The sequence below is a fragment of the Camelus bactrianus genome, chromosome 3 (assembly GCF_048773025.1).
Source record: "Camelus bactrianus isolate YW-2024 breed Bactrian camel chromosome 3, ASM4877302v1, whole genome shotgun sequence".
In the NCBI taxonomy this organism is placed as follows: Eukaryota; Metazoa; Chordata; class Mammalia; order Artiodactyla; family Camelidae; genus Camelus; species Camelus bactrianus.
In genome coordinates this window covers 106552663-106572885 of record NC_133541.1, presented here as the reverse complement: position 1 = coordinate 106572885, position 20223 = coordinate 106552663, and the positions used below count along the sequence as shown (strand labels likewise).

The window sequence follows — 20223 nt, the reverse complement described above, 5'->3', positions numbered from 1 at the left end:
TCTGTGAAAAGGGAACACCCATGCTGACCTCAGAGTGGTGAGGATTAGATAAGATGGCAGATGTAAAACCTTTAGTAAACTGCCAAGTGCTGGGTCATTATGAAAGATTGTTATAACAGTAGCCCCAGGAGCACAGTGCTGTGGTCTTTAGCCCTTGTTGCATCTGGTAGTTGGGGGCCAGGATAGCATAAAAAAGCATCCAGCTGAAAGAAAAGAGGGTGTTCCTTACACAGGCTGGTGCAAAATAAAAAGAGCTTCAAATTACATTACACAATTCCTTTTAATTATGGAGGAAAACATTTGGCAAGCACACATTTGAAAACATAAAGTCTCAGTGGGTAGGAGTCTCTAGAATTAAAAAAAAAAAATCATTTGGGAACGTCCGTAAGGCCCAAAGATGTAAGGCTCTCAGTAGACTAATTCTCCATGAATGTTTCTGTTGATCTCCCTGGAGTCTGTCACTGGCTCTGATTAAAGCCCTTGCTGGCTTTGCTGGTAAACAGGAGCAAAAGGTACACACATGTAATTCTAGTTCAGGGGAGAGAAAATAATGCAGGGTGTTGTGGCTGATTAGTTACTTGCTACTTGCTCTGCTATGAGATGGTACACCCACTGAAGGGAAATTAATAATGTGTAAATACGTGTGTACATGTGTTTTCTGTACCGGAGCAGTAAGGGACACAGTCAGACATCTTGCCTTGAAAAGGCTTCCCTGCCAGGCTTTCTCTTTTTCTTCCCCTAGCGTCTCATTTCATGCAGTGGTTACTTGCAGAGTGCACTACTTCAAGTCCCACCACAGTCCCCATCAGGACCCGCAGACTTCTGATTGTCCATCTTTACGTTTACATCTCAGTATTGCTGACTCTAGGCAAAGACTACTCCAGGCTTGGAACTGGGCAGAGTCTTTGCTTACAATTCTGGGAGGGCACAAGGCAATCTTTATGCAACCTGCAACCCATCCTTTCCATCCTCTCCTTGCCTGGGCCAAGAATAGCCAATGATCATGTTCTGGAAGAAACCCCACCTTGTCACTGAGTGCTCTCAGCCAAGAGAAGAGAGAGCAGAGCTGGAGGCACAGGAATGAGGCCAAGCCACAGAACCAAAGCTCCAAAGTCAGAGGGTCAGGGTTTGATACACCACTTCCCTTGTCCCTACACCACTGACTGGCTTAGTTAGGCCTGATGGTACCCAACAGGGAGGGTGTTTCCCTGCCTTCTAATGCCTGCTGGATTTATGTACACCACATATATAAATACATAGGGGTGTATTCACAGAGGCAGAGTTTGCAAGTGAATACCTGTATGTAAATATGCATTTCTAGGAAAACATAAGAACCTATATGTGTGCACTTACCTATGTAAGAATGCTTTTGTATGGGTAGGCATATCTTCAGAGATAATCCCTCAAAATACAAATCTTATGTCTGCTGTAAACATATCAATGGCTCTTAAATGCTTTTAGGATAAAGACCCAAATCCTGATGTAGCTTAAAAGGCCCTTCCTGTGTGGCCCCTGCTAAGCTCTCTCTCTCTCTCCCTCTGCACACCTTCTCTACACTGACCTTTGCTTAGTCCTTCTTAAGCACAAGGTTTCCTCTCACCACAGGACATTTGTCCGTACTTTTCTCCTTGAGTGGTATGTTCTTCCCTCCTCTCCTTTTCTACAAATTACCTAGCCATCCTTCATCTCTCAGCTGAAACCTTCTTTGGAGGAACCTTTACTGACCTCTAAGAATTACTTTTTTTTTTTTTCTTTCACTCACTGATCTTCAGCACCTAACAGTTCCTGGCAGTAAATAAGAGCTCAACAGCCATGTATTGAATCAAGTGTGTATATACTTAACTAGGAAGAAGGGCCAGATAGGAAGGAACCTGTGTGTACTTAGGTAGCATGGGACCATGACTATATGACATGGCTTGTTTGCTCAGTTGGAGCATACAAAAGTGTGCTTAGGACTCTCTGTGTTTTTATCTAAGGGAAAATGTTTATGTTAAATACATCTGTTCCCTATACATGTGTACATATTCATATGGGAGTATACAAAAAGAACACAGATGTGTCCACACATCTACGTGAAATGCATGTGTATATATTTGTGTTGATATGGGTGTAGGCATCAATGTGAAAGTCTGTGTGTGTTTATTTAGGTGTGTGCATCTATGGAGGAGTATGTATATGTATGAATCACTCTTCTCTGCAGCTGGGCGGGTCCCTGTCAGATTTCTAAGTAGGAGGGTTTATGTAAATTAGGCAAATTGATTCAGATAGACATTAGTATGATTTGACATAATCATAGCAGAGTGTCCAGGAGGATGGAGCATTGGACAAAGAATCCATCCCTGCAACAAAAATCTCTTTTTCTTCCTGTGTTGCTATTTCCTGGTCTATAGGCAGAGGGTCTGGGACTAGGAGACAATGATGCTGTTAAGGGGTATAACTGTGTGGATTCCATGTTGTCACAAAATATATTTTCAATCAAATGCCTAACTGCTCAAGGCATTTTATTCTTACCTTCACTTTCATAGTAAATTTTATCATTTATAAATTATTTTCATCTACATTGTTTTATTTGATTACATGCAGAAATTAGGATTCTGTTTATCTGACAGAACAATTATTTTTGTGAATGCAGGCAGCTGTACAGGATCATTTTTTCCATGCCTACATTTTGTGCTCTTGAGCCTGAAGAGAGGAGGGGAAGACAGTGTGATGTCTAGGTCCCCAAACTGCAATCCTAAGAGCACCTTCATCACAGTCCTCTGAGGAAGTTGTGACAAAATGCAGACTGCTGGCCCCCAACCCAGTCCTGAAGACTCTCAGGGTTGAAGGTCAGGAATGTGCATTTTTCAGATGTTCCCCCAAATCATTTTTGGGCTCTATAAATTTTGGGACCCACCACAATAACATAAATCAATGTCAAGAAACTCATACCTAAATTGACACCACTAACTCATCCACAATTTTATGAAACGAGATTTCTAAGGCTGCCCACCTCAGGTCCTTGAGGTTGACCCTTGGTTCTCTTAGGTTGAAGATGCTAGATGAGCACTTGGATTTATAGAAAGACACTATGGGAAGTGAAGCAAGAAGGGAAGTCTGAATATTTGTGAGCAGAGCAGACTTATTGTTGCAATATGTATTTTGAGAACTGTGGGTCCCTCTCAAACAAAACAAAACAATAAAAACCTAACAGGTTGTCAGGATTGATTGTAATATTTAGAAATACTTACTAGAATTTTTACAAAGAGAAACACTAAGCAGTGGAATAGAGACAGAACGGTCTAATAACAAAGGAAGCTCCCCAATGGCAGTTGTGGCTTCTGGGCACAAGGCCCGAGGTTGCAAAGCCAATATAGAGCAGTCAAAAAGAAAGCAGGAATGACCTAGGACTCCAGTGCTGCAGTATCATGGGTGTTGCTGTTGTGATTTCAAAACCTGTTTTCTCTTCCTGGAGAAATGAATACATTCAGAAACTACAGTTTCTCCCCTCTTTGCACTAGAAAAATAATAATAAAACAAGCCAGGGGAAGTGGTTATCTCTTGGCTCTTGTATTACCTTGCCACTGACCTTGCCTGTTGGAACCTGGGGTTTTTTAGTACACTAAGGAGGTATGTGCTCACTCAGTGCCGGTCCCATCCTGATATTCTCTGATGTGACACAGACCTGGGCAGAGAAATGGGAAGAGCATTTCCAGACATCAGGGGCTTCCTGACCTGAAAGTGGTAAACCCATGTGCTGTTAGCAGGCAGCTTCCTCTGTCTCCTCCCAGGCCCTGGCCGGTGAAGCTCACTCAAACTGTGCCTGAGTCACGGTGAAAGAGTGTGCTGCCAGCCCTCAGCACAATCTGGTTTCCTAGTTTATGCTTAGCCACGGCCTACCTAGGGGACATGGGCTTGCCCCTTAGCTCCAAAGCTCAGAAACTGATCGGACCGCTCTGAAAAGAATCCATGAAGAACAAAACAAAATGCACCCATTACAAATTTCCTCTCATTATTGTCTCCTTCCTTCTCTTTCACTTGATCCCTAACAGGGGGAAAGATGGACTCTCCTGGTGGAAAAGCACATGGGCCCTGGTTCAGAATAGCTGGGTTTCACTTCAGTTTGTTGTGTAATCTTTAGCAACTCAGTTAACCCCTTTGAGTCTCAGTGTCCTGATTTATAAAATGGGGACTAATATAAGTGTGCCGACTTTGTAGGGTTGCTATGAGTACAAAATAAGATCATGCATGAGAATTGCCAAGTACAAGGCCTGGTTCATGGTAAGCACACTGTAGTTATTAGCCTGCATGATCACAAGAGGTGCTCTATGGAATAGAAACCTGCTGTTGCACTTTTCAAATAGAGAGTATTGGTCACTGTATAACTTGAATAGACTTATTTTAACACAAGTCAACAGGCTGAGTCAAAGGCACTTAACAATGCAGAAGGAACCCTGCCCTGGAGGTTCAGTGGTTAGTTTCCCATGCTCTGAAAGCAGGGAAGAGCCCAGGTGCAGAGAGCATGCTTTTGAAGAGACAAGTACAGTATAGAAACATCTTTTTCATCCACTACAAGGGGAGAGGGAGCCTTCTGTTTAATTTACAAAATTTATCTCTGTAACCTTATTTTTTCAAAATGTGGTCTGTGGGGAAAACCCATGAGAACACACTAAAATGCAGATTCGTGGGCCCCAGCTCAGATCTCCCAATCCATATGCTCTGGAAATGATGATTCTCCTGCAGTCTGAAAACTGCTGGATACTCTATGGCCAGGCCAGTAGACCAGTAGCAATTATGATATCTGGATCATAATAATATATTCAAGGAGGCATTTGTTAAAGTGTTATCAGTGGGTCCAAAATTCTATGAATAATCTAATTCCATTTTTATTTAAAAATACACAAATTCTACCCTTTTGTATAGCCATGCTTAGAACAAAGACTGAAAGCATATACATCAGATTTAACAACGGCTATCTCTAGGTGGTAACGTTACACGTGATTTATCTCATTTTGTGCTTTCATATATTTTTAAATGTTTTACAATAAGTTCTATTACGTTTTTAACAAGAAAAAAAATGTGCTTTTAAAATAAAAGCCATGAAGCCAGATGTGCAGCACTGAAGACTTCCTGAAATCTTACAGAACTTTGGACAAAGAAGGAGACATAGGACTTATGTAAACCAAACCATGTCTGCTAAGAAATGATGAAACAGGTCTAGAGAAGGGAAGTGACCTGCCTGAGGTTGCCCAGTGGTTAATGGTGGGCTACACAATCCTCAGGTTTCCAGGATCTTGGGCCAGAGAGCTCTGGAGTGCTCCCCATGCTGGCTAGGGACCTGCCTCCCTTCCTTCCTGTCCTGTGCGGGTGACAGAAAGACCACAGGAAGTGCAATGATTCTGAGGGTGGAGAAGGATGTAATAGCCTTTGCAGAGAGGACTTTGCAGCTCTCATTATTCTCTCTCTGGGAGTTAGTAGGTCACTTGCAAAAGGCATGGGAAGAGCAGCTGATGAAAAGGTCTAATAGTTTGGAAAACTGCTTAACCTTATTGCTCTATTTCTGGATTTCCCTCCATGGCCAAAGACTGTTGAGATCCTGATTTTCCCGGGAGGTTTCCTGGTTAGGAATGCAGTGAAGCCTCTGAAATCCAGAGGAATTGGGGAGAAGGCCAGCTGGAATTAGGGAATGGTCTGAATACTTTTTAAGAACATTCAGGTCTGTTGTTTTCAAGGACATAGAATCACAGATTTGGAAGGAGCTTAGTCCAGCCTCTACTCTGTGTAGGAACCCCTTGTGCCTCATGGTGCACAGACCTTTATTTGGACTTCTCTTGAATGCTTCCAATGACAGGAGACTCACTACTCTGATATAGAACCTATTTCACTCTTAGAAAAAGTCTTCCTTCACCTGAGCTGGAATCTACTGCTTGCCTTATGATATTCATATAAAATAGATATGCTCCTTTTGCCTAGATGGTCGTTAAATATTTGAAAGCAGTTATCATGCACAACATTCTCTTTTGCAACCTGACCACCCCCAGGACATTGGACCATGATTTATATGACAAATGTCATCAATTCTAATTAGAAACATAAACTGCTGTCTCTAATTAGCCTCTTAACTAACAGCTATATAAATTCAGAGCTAAGCAGAGCTTAGAGACCACCTGCACTGGCCTCATTATTCTACAGAGGAGCAAACTGAGGTCCGCTGAGGAAAACAGGAAAACTGCCTTCCTCGGCTTGAAACAGAGACAGGGAGAGAAAGAGCTGAGACCTGAAATCTAGTTGCATGAATCCCAATTCGGGCCTCTATTCGCCTCACCGTGTGTCTTATTCACGAGACACAAGAATGTCTCAAGTTCTTGAAAGTGGTTGGGAAGTTTGTTCTCTTAGGTATTTCAAAAATTCCTTCTTCAAATTATATTTGCACTGTCTGTGAAGTAGGGATTAGCATAGGGCTGAATTTGGCAGAGATTATGCTGTCAATGGAAAGCATCCTTCAAAGTATATTAACCCTTGTTGCTCTCTTCTGTCAGAAGAGAGTCATCTCTGTTGCCCTAGAATGCTAGCTCAAAATGGACAGCACATTAATAGGGCCACCTAGGCCTGCCAAATTTTCCATAAGATCCAGCTACCTGCTCAATGTAGGTGAACTTCCCAACTTTGGAACCGAAGATGAATTTGCCAGGACATGAGGCATGTTGTATTTCTGCTTTACCATGTGCTTGTTTTAAAGTTTCATGTCCTCTTTTCAATTTGGTATGATTCTGTGATGAAAAGACAAAGCAAAGACTCAGAGAAGCAGACCAGGCACTTCAGTGATTGGTTTCCTGTCCCAGTCCCCAGCAAACCCTGCAGTCACATGCTTCCAAGGGAACATTCCTCCCTGCCCCAACCCACAGCAATCTCCCTCCTCTCTCAACAAGGTATTGCATTTCCAGTTCTTACACTTATTCTGGCATGGATTATAAACTGCCTTATGCTGCTTTCTGGTTTTCATGTGTGCAGGGATCACACGGGCCTGGGTTCCAGTCTTGATTCTGCAGCTAGCTGGTTGTGTGGCCATGGAAAGTGACTTAACCTTTCTGAAACTCAGTTCCCTCGTTTGTTAAATGAGGACAATTTTGCTACCTACTTCATAAGACTGTCAGGGTCACATCATGCTTAAAATGTGCCTAACACAGACCCTAACATTTAGTAAGATTTCATAGAAGGTATCTGTGTAGTATTATTAATATTATGCTCCAGAATTCAGAGACTGAAACTTATATTTTTCTTCTGCTGCACACATTAGTTGTAAATACCCCTGGACTGATTCTGGTCTAGGTATATATATTATTTTTTTTTGGCAGTGGGTACATCAGAAACATTCTAAGCATTGTGTCATGATAGTTCCTATTTCCCAGGTCCCTTTTTCCCGGGTTCCTTTTCCCAATAACGATCTCAGTGGTGAGGCCCACCCTGTCCTGCCACTTTGCACACCTGTCAGCTTGCATCTCAGGATAAAGTTCTCATTTGACAGATTCCGAGAACTTGCTGTCCAGGCAAAGACAACTTTATGATGATGAATCCAACACAAACCTTATGTAACCAACCTGTCGGTAAATAGAGGGACAGAAAGACACTGACAAATATGTCCTGCCCCCAAAAGAAACAAAGCAGAACAAAAGAATATAGAAAGCAAGGAACTGAGATAGGCCTAAAATGCTCTTGCTTGTCAGAACTCTTAAAACTAATCGAAGATCTAAAAGTATTCCTAATCAGACACGAATTAAGCTAAACTCCCTTTTAGCTGGGAGTTTATGAATTAACATTCATAGCTGAGTTTTTAACTGAAATTATATTAGATTTTCCTCTAACTAAAAGAGTATATATGCAACATTGTTTATTAATATTTACTGTCCATGGGACTTACAAATGATAAAAGTTTCCAACTTATAAAAAAAAAAAAAAGACTGTGGGAAATTTCTACCCAGAGTGGCTTGAAATTCCTGGCAGGTCATACACAGTTAAGGAATCTCCAAATTTCCCTAAATGCTGAGGATATCCTAGTGAACTCTTACTGAGAAAAAGGAATAATTCTTTCCCCTCTCCCTATTACAGATTATTTGTTTATTGCCTGCGTTTTGTATTAAGGACCTGGAAGAAATAAAAATGTCTGCTGAAATGAATTTGTTAATGCGACAGCCCCAGGGAAAAGCTTCCCCAGTTGAGCCTGAGGGTATAATTCAATGACAATGCAGTGGAGAGAATACACCAGTTCCTGGTACCCAGCCGGGTTCCCTGGCTTTAGCCCCATCTCTGACATCCTTGGCTTCTTACCTTGGGCAGGTCATCCCCCCTCTCAGGCTTTCGGTCTCTGTGGATGTCAAGTGCTTTGTTTATTTTCTCTTCCAAGTCCAAGATCCCACGAGGCTATGAGGAGTGTGAAGATTAGCTGGAGAAGCTGCCTGCATTTCTGAGTGTTGGGCCCAGAGCAGGAGAAGAATGTGATAATAGGTATGAAAGCCCTTGGAGGAAAAGCAAAAGTGCTGAATGGCACATGCTCTCCAGTTCGCCATGGCACATTCTAGAAACACGGGCACCTAACTCTCTCCCGAGAGCTCAGGGCCGCTCAGACACCCCATTGCTGAGCTGACAGGAAGCGGAGGAGACTAATGCTTTTCTGGTTGGGGACCTTGGCTGGGACAGAAGGAAAGAAAGAAGTGGAGTCAGCTTCATGAGCGAGTGAAATGGCAATGAACCCTGAAGGCTGATCCTCTCCAGGCTGGCGTTGCCAAGGAGGACGATCCACTCTGTCAAACCTGGGCCAAGCTCTGGCTCAGACACACAAGCAAAAATAGAAAGGGGGTGGGGGAAGAAATGTGTTTACTTTTGTGATTTTCCCTTGCTTGCTTCTTAACAGGATTATAATCTCTCCACAAACAGGCGGTAATGGTTTACAGACCTCGCCTTCATTGATAAACCCTCCCAAACAGTTCATGTCTCACAGTGTCTGGGCAGCTGGAGAGTAAGCTTGGAAGGCAGTGTGACAGAGTGGAAAGAGCACTGGCTCAGGGTCTGTCACTAACTGGGTAAACTGTAAAAAATCCCTTACACTCTGCAAAATATGGCGGTTATATAAAGCAGAATCTAAAAATTTATTTAGATTTTTGAAGTTTATAACTGTGGTTCTCAACCAGGGACAATTTCATCCCTCCAGGGAGGAGGATTTGGCAATGTCTGGAGATAGTTTTAGTTGTCACATCCCAGGAGGTGCTACTGGCATCTAATGTGTTGTGGCCAGGGATGCTGATGAACATCTGACAATGTACAGGACAGTCCTCCACAATGGAGAATTATCTGGTTGAAAATGTTAATAGCGTGAGATTGAGAAATCTTGATTTATACTGAAGTGACTAGAGTCAAAGGGAAAGGGGAAAAAGGGACAGCAGTACAGAAGGAGGAAACCCTGTTTCTAGGTCAGGAGGTGTTCACCAGTTAGGTGTTTTTCATCTTTTACCCCTATAACACACGGCCTTTCCATTTCCCTTGGAACTACGGGACTACATTTGAGTAGCTTTTTCACAAGAATTTCCTTATCCTTAAAATGCCAAGCCCTGATGCAGTACAAAGATTTCTACTATAAGACATGGCAAAGATAAAAATATAAGCAGCTATGAAATAAGCAAAATTGGAAGGCGGGTGGTGGGGGCACATGGAGGGATACAACAGATGCCCGTAATTCCATTTTTATGAGTCAGTGTTACTGATGTAACAGAATAATGCCTGTAGGAAGAGCGAGATGAGCTATGCTGGGGGCAGGCAAAACTGATGTTGGGGCACCAGCATTAGGAGAGATGTAGGTTTGTAGTGGCAGATTCAAAGGCAAAGGAAAGGGTTAAGCAATCAGGGTATGTCATTCCTGTGTCATTCCACATTAAGTCACTGGGCAGTTATTACAAATAGTTACCTGCGGTTTCCAGTTGGGGAGGCAACCACACTCCAGTCAAGGGGTTTTGGAGAAACAGGTGCAATGAAGGCGTGGTCAAACAATTTATTTTCTGTAAACTTTAGACTTTGCTCAGAAAAACAACCAAAGCTGCCCCTCAAATCCCTGCCTACAATACCCCGTTTGAGCAAATAAGAGGGGCGGGGGTAGTCCATGTTCACAGCTGAAAGGTCCGAGGGACTCAAGATCCTCCAGTCCAAGGGTGCAGGAAGGAAGGTCTCCTTCAGATACAAATTACCAGCAGCAATATGTTACCCCTAATACTTGACCAGTGAGGTAGATACGCAGAAAAATCATCAAAACATAGCAGCCCCAGGTCCTCTGGGACCGAAGCCCTTCAGACATAAACTTACAAGTTCCATGCAAAGAGGAACTGACCTGTACAAGAAACAATCACTCAAATACGTTTTCTCTTTTTTTACAGCTTAAAAAAATAAAAAATAAAAATGCAGAAGGATGTCCTTCCTCCTGCACATCTCTATACAAGTTTATCCTAAATTTATTACACTCAAGTTAAATAGTCTGTTTAGTGTTTTGTTGAGGGGGAGAAGGGGTCTTAAAAAGTAGAAAAACCGCATTACAGCAGCGAGTCATTTGTACTACAATTCCTCCCTTGTGAATCAGTGCTATCATTGGGCACAGTACCTTGCCGGTTCGCAAAGTCTTCCGCGCCTGGGGGGTCCTCACACAGCAGTTCGCTGTCTTTCTCCTCCCCCAGGTGATATCCACTCTGTTCCCCTGTGTAGTCAGTTCTGCCGTCGCTGTTGCTGGAGCAGCCATTCCCATAGGCCTTCAACGAAGACCTGCGTAGGCACAGAAGCTCCTGGAAGGCAATCCTGAAGTCCGGGCTCCGGCAGTAGATAAGAGGATTGAAAGCAGAGTTGACATAGCCCACCCAGTTTAGAAGGATGTAAACTTCTTTAGGGATGAGGTTATCCTGGATCACGTGCACAATGTTGACAATGAAGAAGGGCAGCCAGCACAGGGTGAAAGTGCCCATGATAATGCCTAAAGTCTTGAGGGCTTTGTGTTCCTTCAAGCAGAACTTGGAGGCTCTGCGGTGTCCTGACCCGCTCCGCCCATCCTGCTCCACTTGGCTGAGGTTTTGGGCATGGAAGCGGCCCTCAGATTTGTCGATCTTCTGCAGCTGCCTTTTGGCCACCTGGAAGACCCTGGAGTAGACGAAGACCATGACCACCAGGGGCAAGTAGAAGGACACAATGGAGGAGGTAATGGCATAGGCTTGGTTCGTGAAGAAGTCACAGCAGGTCTCCTTGGCATAGCAGTTGATGGCTTCCTGGTGGGTGGCCCGGTACCAGTGCATCTGAATGGGCAAGAAGGAGGTAAGGCCAGACACGATCCATACCATCAAAATGACCACTCGGGCCTTATTCTTGGTCAGCAGGCACTGGTACTTGAAGGGTGACGTGATGGCAAGGTAGCGATCTACGGCGATCACGCATAGGGTCTCAATGCTGGCCGTGACGCACAACACGTCAATGGAAGTCCAAAACTCGCACCAGAAGTTGCCAAAATTCCACATTTTCATGAGTATGTGGCTGGCCCCAAAGGGCACTACCGCCAGGCCCATGACCAGGTCAGCACAGGCCAGGGAGGTGATGAAGTAGTTGGTGACCGTCTGCAGACGCTCGAACTTGGCGATGGCTGTGATGACTAGCACGTTTCCAAACACGATGGCCAGGACGATGAGCGACATGACGATGCCCATGCCCACCACCCACGCCTCGTCCCGTTCTTCCGTGACGTCCTGGTCTGGGGCATGGCTTCCATTGGGCGCCAGCAAGAAGACACTGCGGTTCCCGGGCTGCCCCATGGCGCGCAGGCTGGCAGGTGAGCACACCGGCCGCGCCTTAGCGGGCGGACCTCCAGCGGGGCGCTGCGAGCAGCGAGCAGGCGCCTGGAAGCCTCATGCAGCGGCCGTGGATGGATGTGGTGGGGGCGTGTGGTGCACTCAGCTCCGGGGTGCTCTGGTCTCGCGGTGTCCGTCGGTCCCAGCCTGCGCTCTGGAGGAGCTGCCTCGGAGTGCGCGCTGCCCGTTATGTGCACAGGACTTTAGGGGACCTGCCCTCTCCGTGACGTGCTGGAACTTTCGGCCAATAGCGCGCGGGCAGCCCCAAGGGGGCGAGGCCCCCTCCCCTCTCCCGCCTCTTTCCTCCCCTCTCCCGCCCCATCCCGGGGCTGGTCCGGGCGGGGCCCAGCTTCTCCCGGCGAGCGGGCGGGCCACCACTCCCTCTCGGCTACCCTGACTGGCCCGAGGGCTGAAGCGGGGGCTGGCGGGCTTACCAGCAGACCGGCAGCTGCTGGCTCTTCTGTGACTGCTACCTGTCTGCCCTGGGTGCCCGTGCGGCCTGAGATCTCAGGGCACAGGGCAGTACGCGGGTATATCCTCTCATTCAGAAATAGAGTGCCCCCCGAGACACGCATGGACAGGCACACTGCACCTCGACATGCACAGACCTATACCGAACCACAGCCACCGACATTCAGACACACCCATCCAGCGCACCGACAAGCACACGCGCTCACGCACAGAAGACGACTGGCACAGTCACCCCTGTCCAACACAGAGGAGGCAAAGAACAAACCCAGGAGCACCCAGAAGCACAAAGGCATGGGCACATACACAGAAAGAAGTAAACAACACACAAACGCCCACTTGGAGGCAAGGAGGGCTCCACAGCCAAGGATGTCGCCATCCAGGTACTCCAAACCCCTCATTCCTGCACCCTGGACCTCCACCCACTCCCCCTCTCCCCCAGTACATAGACTCAGGGCAGATTCCCTTTCAAACATTTGGCAAAACCACAGGAGGTGACTTCAACAGTTGCCGATTTCCTCAGAACGCTGGCTATCAAGTGCTTTTGGTGCCCTCCTTGGGAATTTGCAGGCATTGAGACATAATTTTACCCGTGAGATTTCATTCGGAGCTGGGGTATACATGTATGTGGTTGGGGAACAGAAAGAAAGTTGTATGCTTTAATTTTAATTGTAGAATTTTAGTGAGTATGGCATCATCACTCCTTCAGTGTCTGTTAAAATGCATTGAAAATGGAATAATTTTCCTTTCAAGCTATGCTTCAGTAATCCTTTTGCAACTAAAAAAATGATCTGCTGCATAGTGTTGATTTTTTAGGTTAAGCCGTATGAAATTGCCACTGTTCTATAGTTTCTGACTTTGAAAAATGGCAATTTCATATGCCTCAGAATGTGTTAGCATTAAGACTGTTTTGAAACCACAGAAAGCAAAAGATAATTTCTCTTAAAAAAAAAGTCAGACCAAGCCTTCAAACTAGGGTTTTTCTCCATGAAACACTACCCTTTGTATCTGGCCTATGACTTTACTGTTAAAAATAATTTAATTTTCAGGGTTTGATTTCACATATACTAGCAGTGTCTTTGGAAAACTGAAAGTATTTCACGAGTGTAACCAAACATATTTTCTAGATTACATAATAACATAACAATGGCTAACATTTATGGAACATTCTGCTGTGTGCTTTTTATGCATTATTCCATTTAATCCTTCCCACAATCCCATGTTGTGTGTATTTGTTTGGTGAGGGGAGGAAACTATTTTTAGCTTAATTCACAAATGAGGCTCAAAGAGGAAACTAGCTTGCCCAGAGGCACAGGGCCAGGCAGTGCCAGAGGCAGGAGTTGAACCTAATTCTGCCTGACTCTAAAACCCATTTTTTAATCCTTTCAAAGTATTGCATCACCACTGCAGAAAAGAATGGGGGATAGGGAAGAAGGACTACAATTGAAATAGGAACACCAAGTTCCAAATCCCCCTCTTAGAACTTTCTAGCTCACTTTTCTCAGGCAAATAAAAAATATGGAGCCTAATTTCATCCATGTCAAAATGGGGACTAGTCACTTCCATCGGGCTGAGGTAAAATCAAATGATATAGTAATAAGTGAGATAGTGTTTTTGCATATATAAATGTCATACAAATATAGGTATAAATGAAATTTGTATAAATTACTTAATGGTCTAGAATATGTTTTTAGTCTTCTTTAATAGAACACTAAAATATTTTAGAACAAAAGTTATTTGGGCATTACAAAAATAACAAAAGTTACTCTAGAACTCATAAATAAAATTTAACCTACATGCCCTCTTTAACTTCCTTCACTAGCAGAAATTGTTTTTGCATGACAGATGGCCTTAAAAAACAAATGTTTCCCGTAACAGCCACAAATATTAATTAAGAATCTATTATGTTCACATAGTTTTCAAAATATACTCACCCATATTTGTGTTTTCTAAAATTGACTCGGGTATGATGCATTTTAGGAAGAGGCAGTGTGTGTTATGCAACATTTCTTTAAATACGTATCTACCTTGAACTGTGGAACCGAGCCATGTAAAGCCTCCTTCCTGTTTGTGAAACTATGGAATAAACAAACATATTGTTTAACCTTCTCATAACAAAAAAAGAACAAAGAAAGCCCTTCCAGGAGAAACACTAATTGATCATTTAGATAGACACATAAGTCACTTAAAAATTTAACTTTGAATATTTTGGGTGACACCTTCTAAAAAACCCACAATCACTAAATCTAGTGGGGAAGACTGCTTTTGTCCACAAAGTTCCAGGCCTTTGCGTACGAGCTTTGCCAAAGGACAATGCCTCTCTCTCAGTCTCTCCCCTACCTCTCTTCTGTATTGCTGAGCTGATAGGATTCAAGATGCTGTCTTCACACCAAGGGTCTTTTCCTGATCTCCTTTTAGAATTATAGGATTAAAGACAGTTAGAATGGGGAAGATTTTAATAGCTTCTTTACTTTATTCCCCTGACTTCTCCAGTTTGCAAATGAGGAAGCCAAAGTGCAGGAATAAGAAGTGTTGAAGGTAGCAGGAAAGGTTGGGAGGCCAGGTCTGTTCCTGGCCTCACATGTTTTCATTGCCCAACACTGTGGCTTCATTTCCCAGCAGAGGAATGTGATGAGCACTGCTTACTGTGCTTGTGGCCTTAGAGAGTTAATGCTTTAGTTGAGCTGGAAAGTTCTTAGTAAGCTAAATGCATCTTTATCTGATGTAAGAAAAAGCAGGCTCTTTTATGGTGATTGATAGTGTCTAATTACATATTTTGTCAATCCCTTAAGACAACTGATTTGTCATTTCCGACCTGCTGAACAGAATAAAAAAAAAAAAACGCGTTTTGATTTACCAAACAAATATTTGACTAGGAGTAAGGCTCCAGGAGCCAGAGAATGCCCTCATGCCAATATCTGGACACCTTAGGAAAAAATCTTATTCTAGTTTTGGCCTGGCTTCCATCTTTAAAAAAAAAATTCTTTTTATTGCGGTATAATTAACATATAACATTATATTGGTTTCAAGTGTACAACATAATGATTCAATATTTGTATACATTGTGAGATGATCACCTCAATAAGTTTAGCTACCGTCTGTCACCATGCATAGTTAACTTTTAGGGTTTATTCACTTGGCAACTTTCAAGTATGCTCCACAGTATTATTGACTATAGTCACCATGCTGTACATTACATCCCCATGACTTATTTATTTTATAACTGGAAGTTTGTACTTCTTGACCCCTTCACCTGTTCACCCACTCCCCACTGCCTCTCCACTTTGGCAAACACCATTCTGTTCCTTCTGTCTATGATTTTTGTTTTGTTTGTTCATTTGTATTGTTTTTTAGATTTCACATGTTAGTGAAATCATAGTCTTTCTCTATCTGACTTCTTTCACTTGGCATAATTCCGTTAAGGCCCATTCATGTTGTCACAAATGGCAAGATTTCATTCTTTTTTATGGTGGCATGGTATTCCATTTATATATACAGATATATGAATATGGATATATGCAACACCTTCTTTATCCATTCATTCATTGCTGTACACTTAGGTTGCTTCCTTATCTTGGCTATTGTAAATAATGCTGCAGTGAATATGGGGGTGCACGTACCTTTTTGAATTAGTGTTTTTATTTTCTTCAAATAAATATCCAGACGTGGAATAGCTGAATCATATGGTAGTTGTATTTTTAATTTTTGAGGAACTGAACCTCTGTAGTGTTTTCCATAGTGGCTGCACCAATTTACATTCCCTCCAAGAGTGCATGAGGATTCCCTTTTCTCCACATCCTCTCCAACACTTGTTATTTCTTGTCTTTTTGATAATAGTCATTCTGACAGATGTAAGATGATATCTCATTGTGGTTTTGATTTGTATTTCTCTTATGATTAGTAATGTTGAGCATCTTTTCATGTGTCTGTTGGCCATCTGTAAGTCTTTGGAGAAATGTCTATTTTGATCCTCTGATCATTTTTAAAATTGGATTGTTTGGTTATTACACGAATTCTTTATATATTTTTGGGTATATATACATATAAGGGGTTACCCTTATCAGATATATGATTTGCAAAAATTTTCTCCCATTCAGTAGGTTGTCTTTTCATCTTGTTGATGGTTTCCTTTGCTGTGCGGAATCTTTTTACTTTGACGTAGTCCCACTTGTTTACTTTTGTTTTTGTTTATTTTGCTTTTGGAGTCAGATCCAAAAATTTATTGCCAAGGTCAATGTCAAGTAGCTTGCCACCTATGTTTTCTTCTAGGAGTTTTATGCAAAGTGGGTACAGAGGGAATGTACCTCAACATAATCAAGGCCATATATGACAAGCTCACAGAAAACATCATACTCCATGGGGAAAAGCTGAGAGGTTTTCCTCTAAGATTAGGAACATGACAAGGATGTTCACTCCCCTTACTTTTATTCAACATAATATTGGAAGTCCTTGCCAGAGCAATTAGGCAAGAAAGAGAAATAAAAGGTATCCAAATCAGAAGGGAATAAGTAAAACTGTCACTATTTGTGGATAACATGATTTTTTATAGAAAACCTTAAATATACCATTAAAAAACTGTTAGAATAAATGAACTCAGTAAAGTGGCAGAGTACAAAATAATATATAAAAATTGGTTGCATTTCTATACACTTAACAGCAAACTATCAGAACGAGAAATTAAGAAGACAATCCTGTTCACAGTTGTATCAAAAAGAATAAGATACCTTTGATTAAATTTAACCGAGGAGGTGAAAGACTTGTACACTGAAAACTACGTCACTGGTGAAAGAAATTCAGGAAGACACAAATAAATGGAAAAATATTCTGTGCTCTTGATTTGGAAGAATTCATGTTATTAAAATGTCCATATTAGAATATGAAAATGAATATATGTATATTCATGTATGACTGAAGAATTGTGCTGTACACCAGAAATTGACACAATATTGTAAACTGACTATACCTCAATAAACAAAAATCCATATTGCCCAAAGCAATCTACAGATTCAGTGAAATCCCTATCAAAACTCCAACAGCATTTTTCTTTTTTACAGAAATGAAACAAACAATCCTAAAATTTGCTTGAAACTGCAAAAGACCCCAAATAGCCAAAGCAGTCTTGAGAGAGAAGAACAAATCTGGAGTCATCATGCTCCTTGATTTCAAACTATATTACAAAGCCATACCAATCAAGCTATGTTACAAAACAGACACAGATCAATGGAACAGGATAGAGAACCCAGAAATAAACCTGTGCATATATGGTTAATTGATTTACAACAAAGGAGGCAAGAATATTCACTTGGGGAAAGAACAGTCTCTTCAATAAATGCATTGGGAAAACTGGGCAACCCATGCAACAGAATGAAACTAGACCACTGTCTTAGACCACACACAAAAAAATTAACTCAAAATGTATTAAAGACTTCAAAGTTTTCTAGAAGGAAACATAGGCAGTAAGCTACTTGACATAGTCTTAAAGAGTTCTTCCATCTTTACGATCCTCTAAAGAAACATCTATAGATTTTTTTTCTGAATGATAGTCTCACATGTCTGTCTTAAATATTATCTCTATGCAGCAGCATCTCATTAAGTTTACGTTAAATGAAATTAAATGCATGCAGAGCTTAGCATGCTGCCTTGGAAAAGGGATAGCTATTATTGAAACCTTATTTTTAAGTCAAAATGTATATATGGAATGCATATATCGTATCCATCATAATGTGAAAGGACACTTTGAACATAATGAGCCTTTTTTTTGCATTGGACAATTAAGATGATTTTATTCAGGCTATTTCAGTAAGGAGAATATTCATTAACAAAGAACATCTCAAAGAAAAGGAAAGAAAGGTTTTATAGAAGCAGGTAAACAAGGGAGTCATCCATGAGTCCCATGGGAGTCATGAGGACTGGAGGCGATTGTATTTTTCTTTCCCATTCTTTTTAAAATTGAAACATAGTCAGTTTACAGTGTGTCAATTTCTGGTGTGCAGCGTAATGTTTCAGTCATAGGAGTAATTTGTTTTTAATTTGAATTTCTGTGAAAAAGAATTTTAAAAGGAACAAAACTTGTTTCCTTAGAAAGAAGAATGGAATTCTTGAAATGACCATTATCATTGAGTTATATAGCTGGATGGGATGTTAGTGGGTTTTGAATGAAGCACGTCGCAGTCTAGTCAGCTCGTTACACAGTGAATCCACGAGAACTCTTTGACAGCCATCTGTAATGTAGGCAAGCTCACCAGTTCCTTTCAGCAGTGTTTATGTCTCCAACCATCCAGATATTTAACTGAAATCCACCTTCTTATAGCTTCTATCCATGGATCTTCAGTCTGCCCCCTTGAGGCCACTCAAAACAAGTCTCCTCTCTATTCCCCAAGCTTGTCCTTAAGCCTTTGGGAGAATCCCTTTGAGCTCTCCTGAGCTTTCTCCTCTTTGGGTTAAATATTTCTGTTCCCTTGGATCTAGAGTCTTCTTTACTATCATGGCAGGTCTCTTTCTAGTCATACTTGGGTTTGACAATGTCTAAACTTAGCATTAATACCTAGAATGATCCTAGAACAAGTCATCAAACAATCCATTTACTATCACCTTGGCAACCATAAAGTAAGCAGAGCAACCAGCAAAGCTTTCAGGATGGCTGATTATACCAGATGAATTTAATTTCCTGCTATGCCAGCATTTTATGAGAGACATACTAATAAATTCTCTGCACTTCAGGGGGACTGAACAAAGAGAGATAGCATTAAATTAAAGTAAGAGGAACTTCAGTTGGTCATATGAAGGACTCCTTAGCCTAAGGACAATCAGTCATCCAAAGGCGCTAACTCTAGCAGCTTTCATCAGTAAAGCTTTTGGAAGAGAATTAAACCCTACAGCAAAATATTTGAGTGGCTGTTCTTCCCAATTCTCCCAAGGATGGTACACAGCTATTACCCTCCTAAGAATATGAGAGAAAAATGAAGTCATTACATGCAGTGTTATAGATGTCTTAGGGAACAGGGCTTAATTTCCTTGCTGAATCTGAGTGGGATTGCTTGGCGCCTCCTTCAGATGTGGGTATGAACAGTGTGTAGTGGTGAATGCCGGTCATCATCAGTTTGGTGCAAGAGGAGAGAACGTGGATGGGGGATAAGGAGACTAGGTTCTGGTCCCAGAACATGTATAATGTTATACATAACCTTAAAGAAATCACCTTCTTTCTTAGAGCCTCAATCTTCATCTGTGAAATGGGAGGTAGGGTTAGGTGACATCAAAGAGCCCTCTTATTCTAAACTGAAGGAAGCACACTTAGGGCCATTGAGGAGGTGGGGTCCAGCTCTGAAGAGTTACTGAATTGGCAAGCCAAAACTGTCAATATCCTATAGAATACCTTTTTTTTTTTTTTGCATACTTCACTATTGTGATTCCCGCCATTCTGAGTAGCAGGTGTGCTATTATTTACTAAATACTTGTTTTTGACACTGACATACTTCTAAAACTCAAATACATTTATTTTTAAAGAAAATTTTGTGTTACTGCCATTACTGCACGTGGAAAACTGATGTCATTGCCTGTAAATAGAAGATAACCATGAAAACAAAACGATGTTAATGAATTCTAGCTAGATTTTGTTGCCCACCAAAGTTCTGAGCCTGAGGCCTGCTTTCATTTTTATTGAAAAGGAGTATTAGCAAGTGCCAGGGAGATATTAATGGTATTCTAGCACTAAATGGGACTTTCCCCATTTGTTTTAAAACATCGAAAGAAAATTGAAAAGGATGCAAATAACGCCAAAGTCGTACACTTATTTAATGTAGTGTTACTGAAGTGCTTAAAATAATTTTTTATCACACCCAAAGGTATCTCAGCCCCAGACTTGCACTAATGGGATGCACTGCTTTGGAGCCAAATGAATCTAGTTCCAATCCTG

At 42.0% G+C, this 20223-nt stretch overlaps 2 protein-coding genes across 2 annotated transcripts in view; one reads left to right on the top strand and one right to left on the bottom strand.

Annotated features, from left to right (window-relative positions):
* Positions 1 to 10003: 10003 nt before the first annotated feature.
* On the bottom strand, positions 10004 to 12014 carry ADRB2 (adrenoceptor beta 2). The gene has a single exon (XM_010956079.3). The coding sequence runs from the start codon at positions 11805 to 11807 to the stop codon at positions 10551 to 10553; it is 1257 nt and encodes a 418-aa protein (XP_010954381.1). The 5' UTR covers positions 11808 to 12014; the 3' UTR covers positions 10004 to 10550.
* A 126-nt stretch (positions 12015 to 12140) lies between these two features.
* Positions 12141 to 20223, top strand: part of HTR4 (5-hydroxytryptamine receptor 4) — a 260433-nt gene continuing 252350 nt past the window's right edge. The window contains exon 1 of the mRNA XM_074360903.1: positions 12141 to 12694. The gene's annotated coding sequence lies outside the window, so the exon portion shown is untranslated. The remainder of the gene's footprint in view (positions 12695 to 20223) is intronic.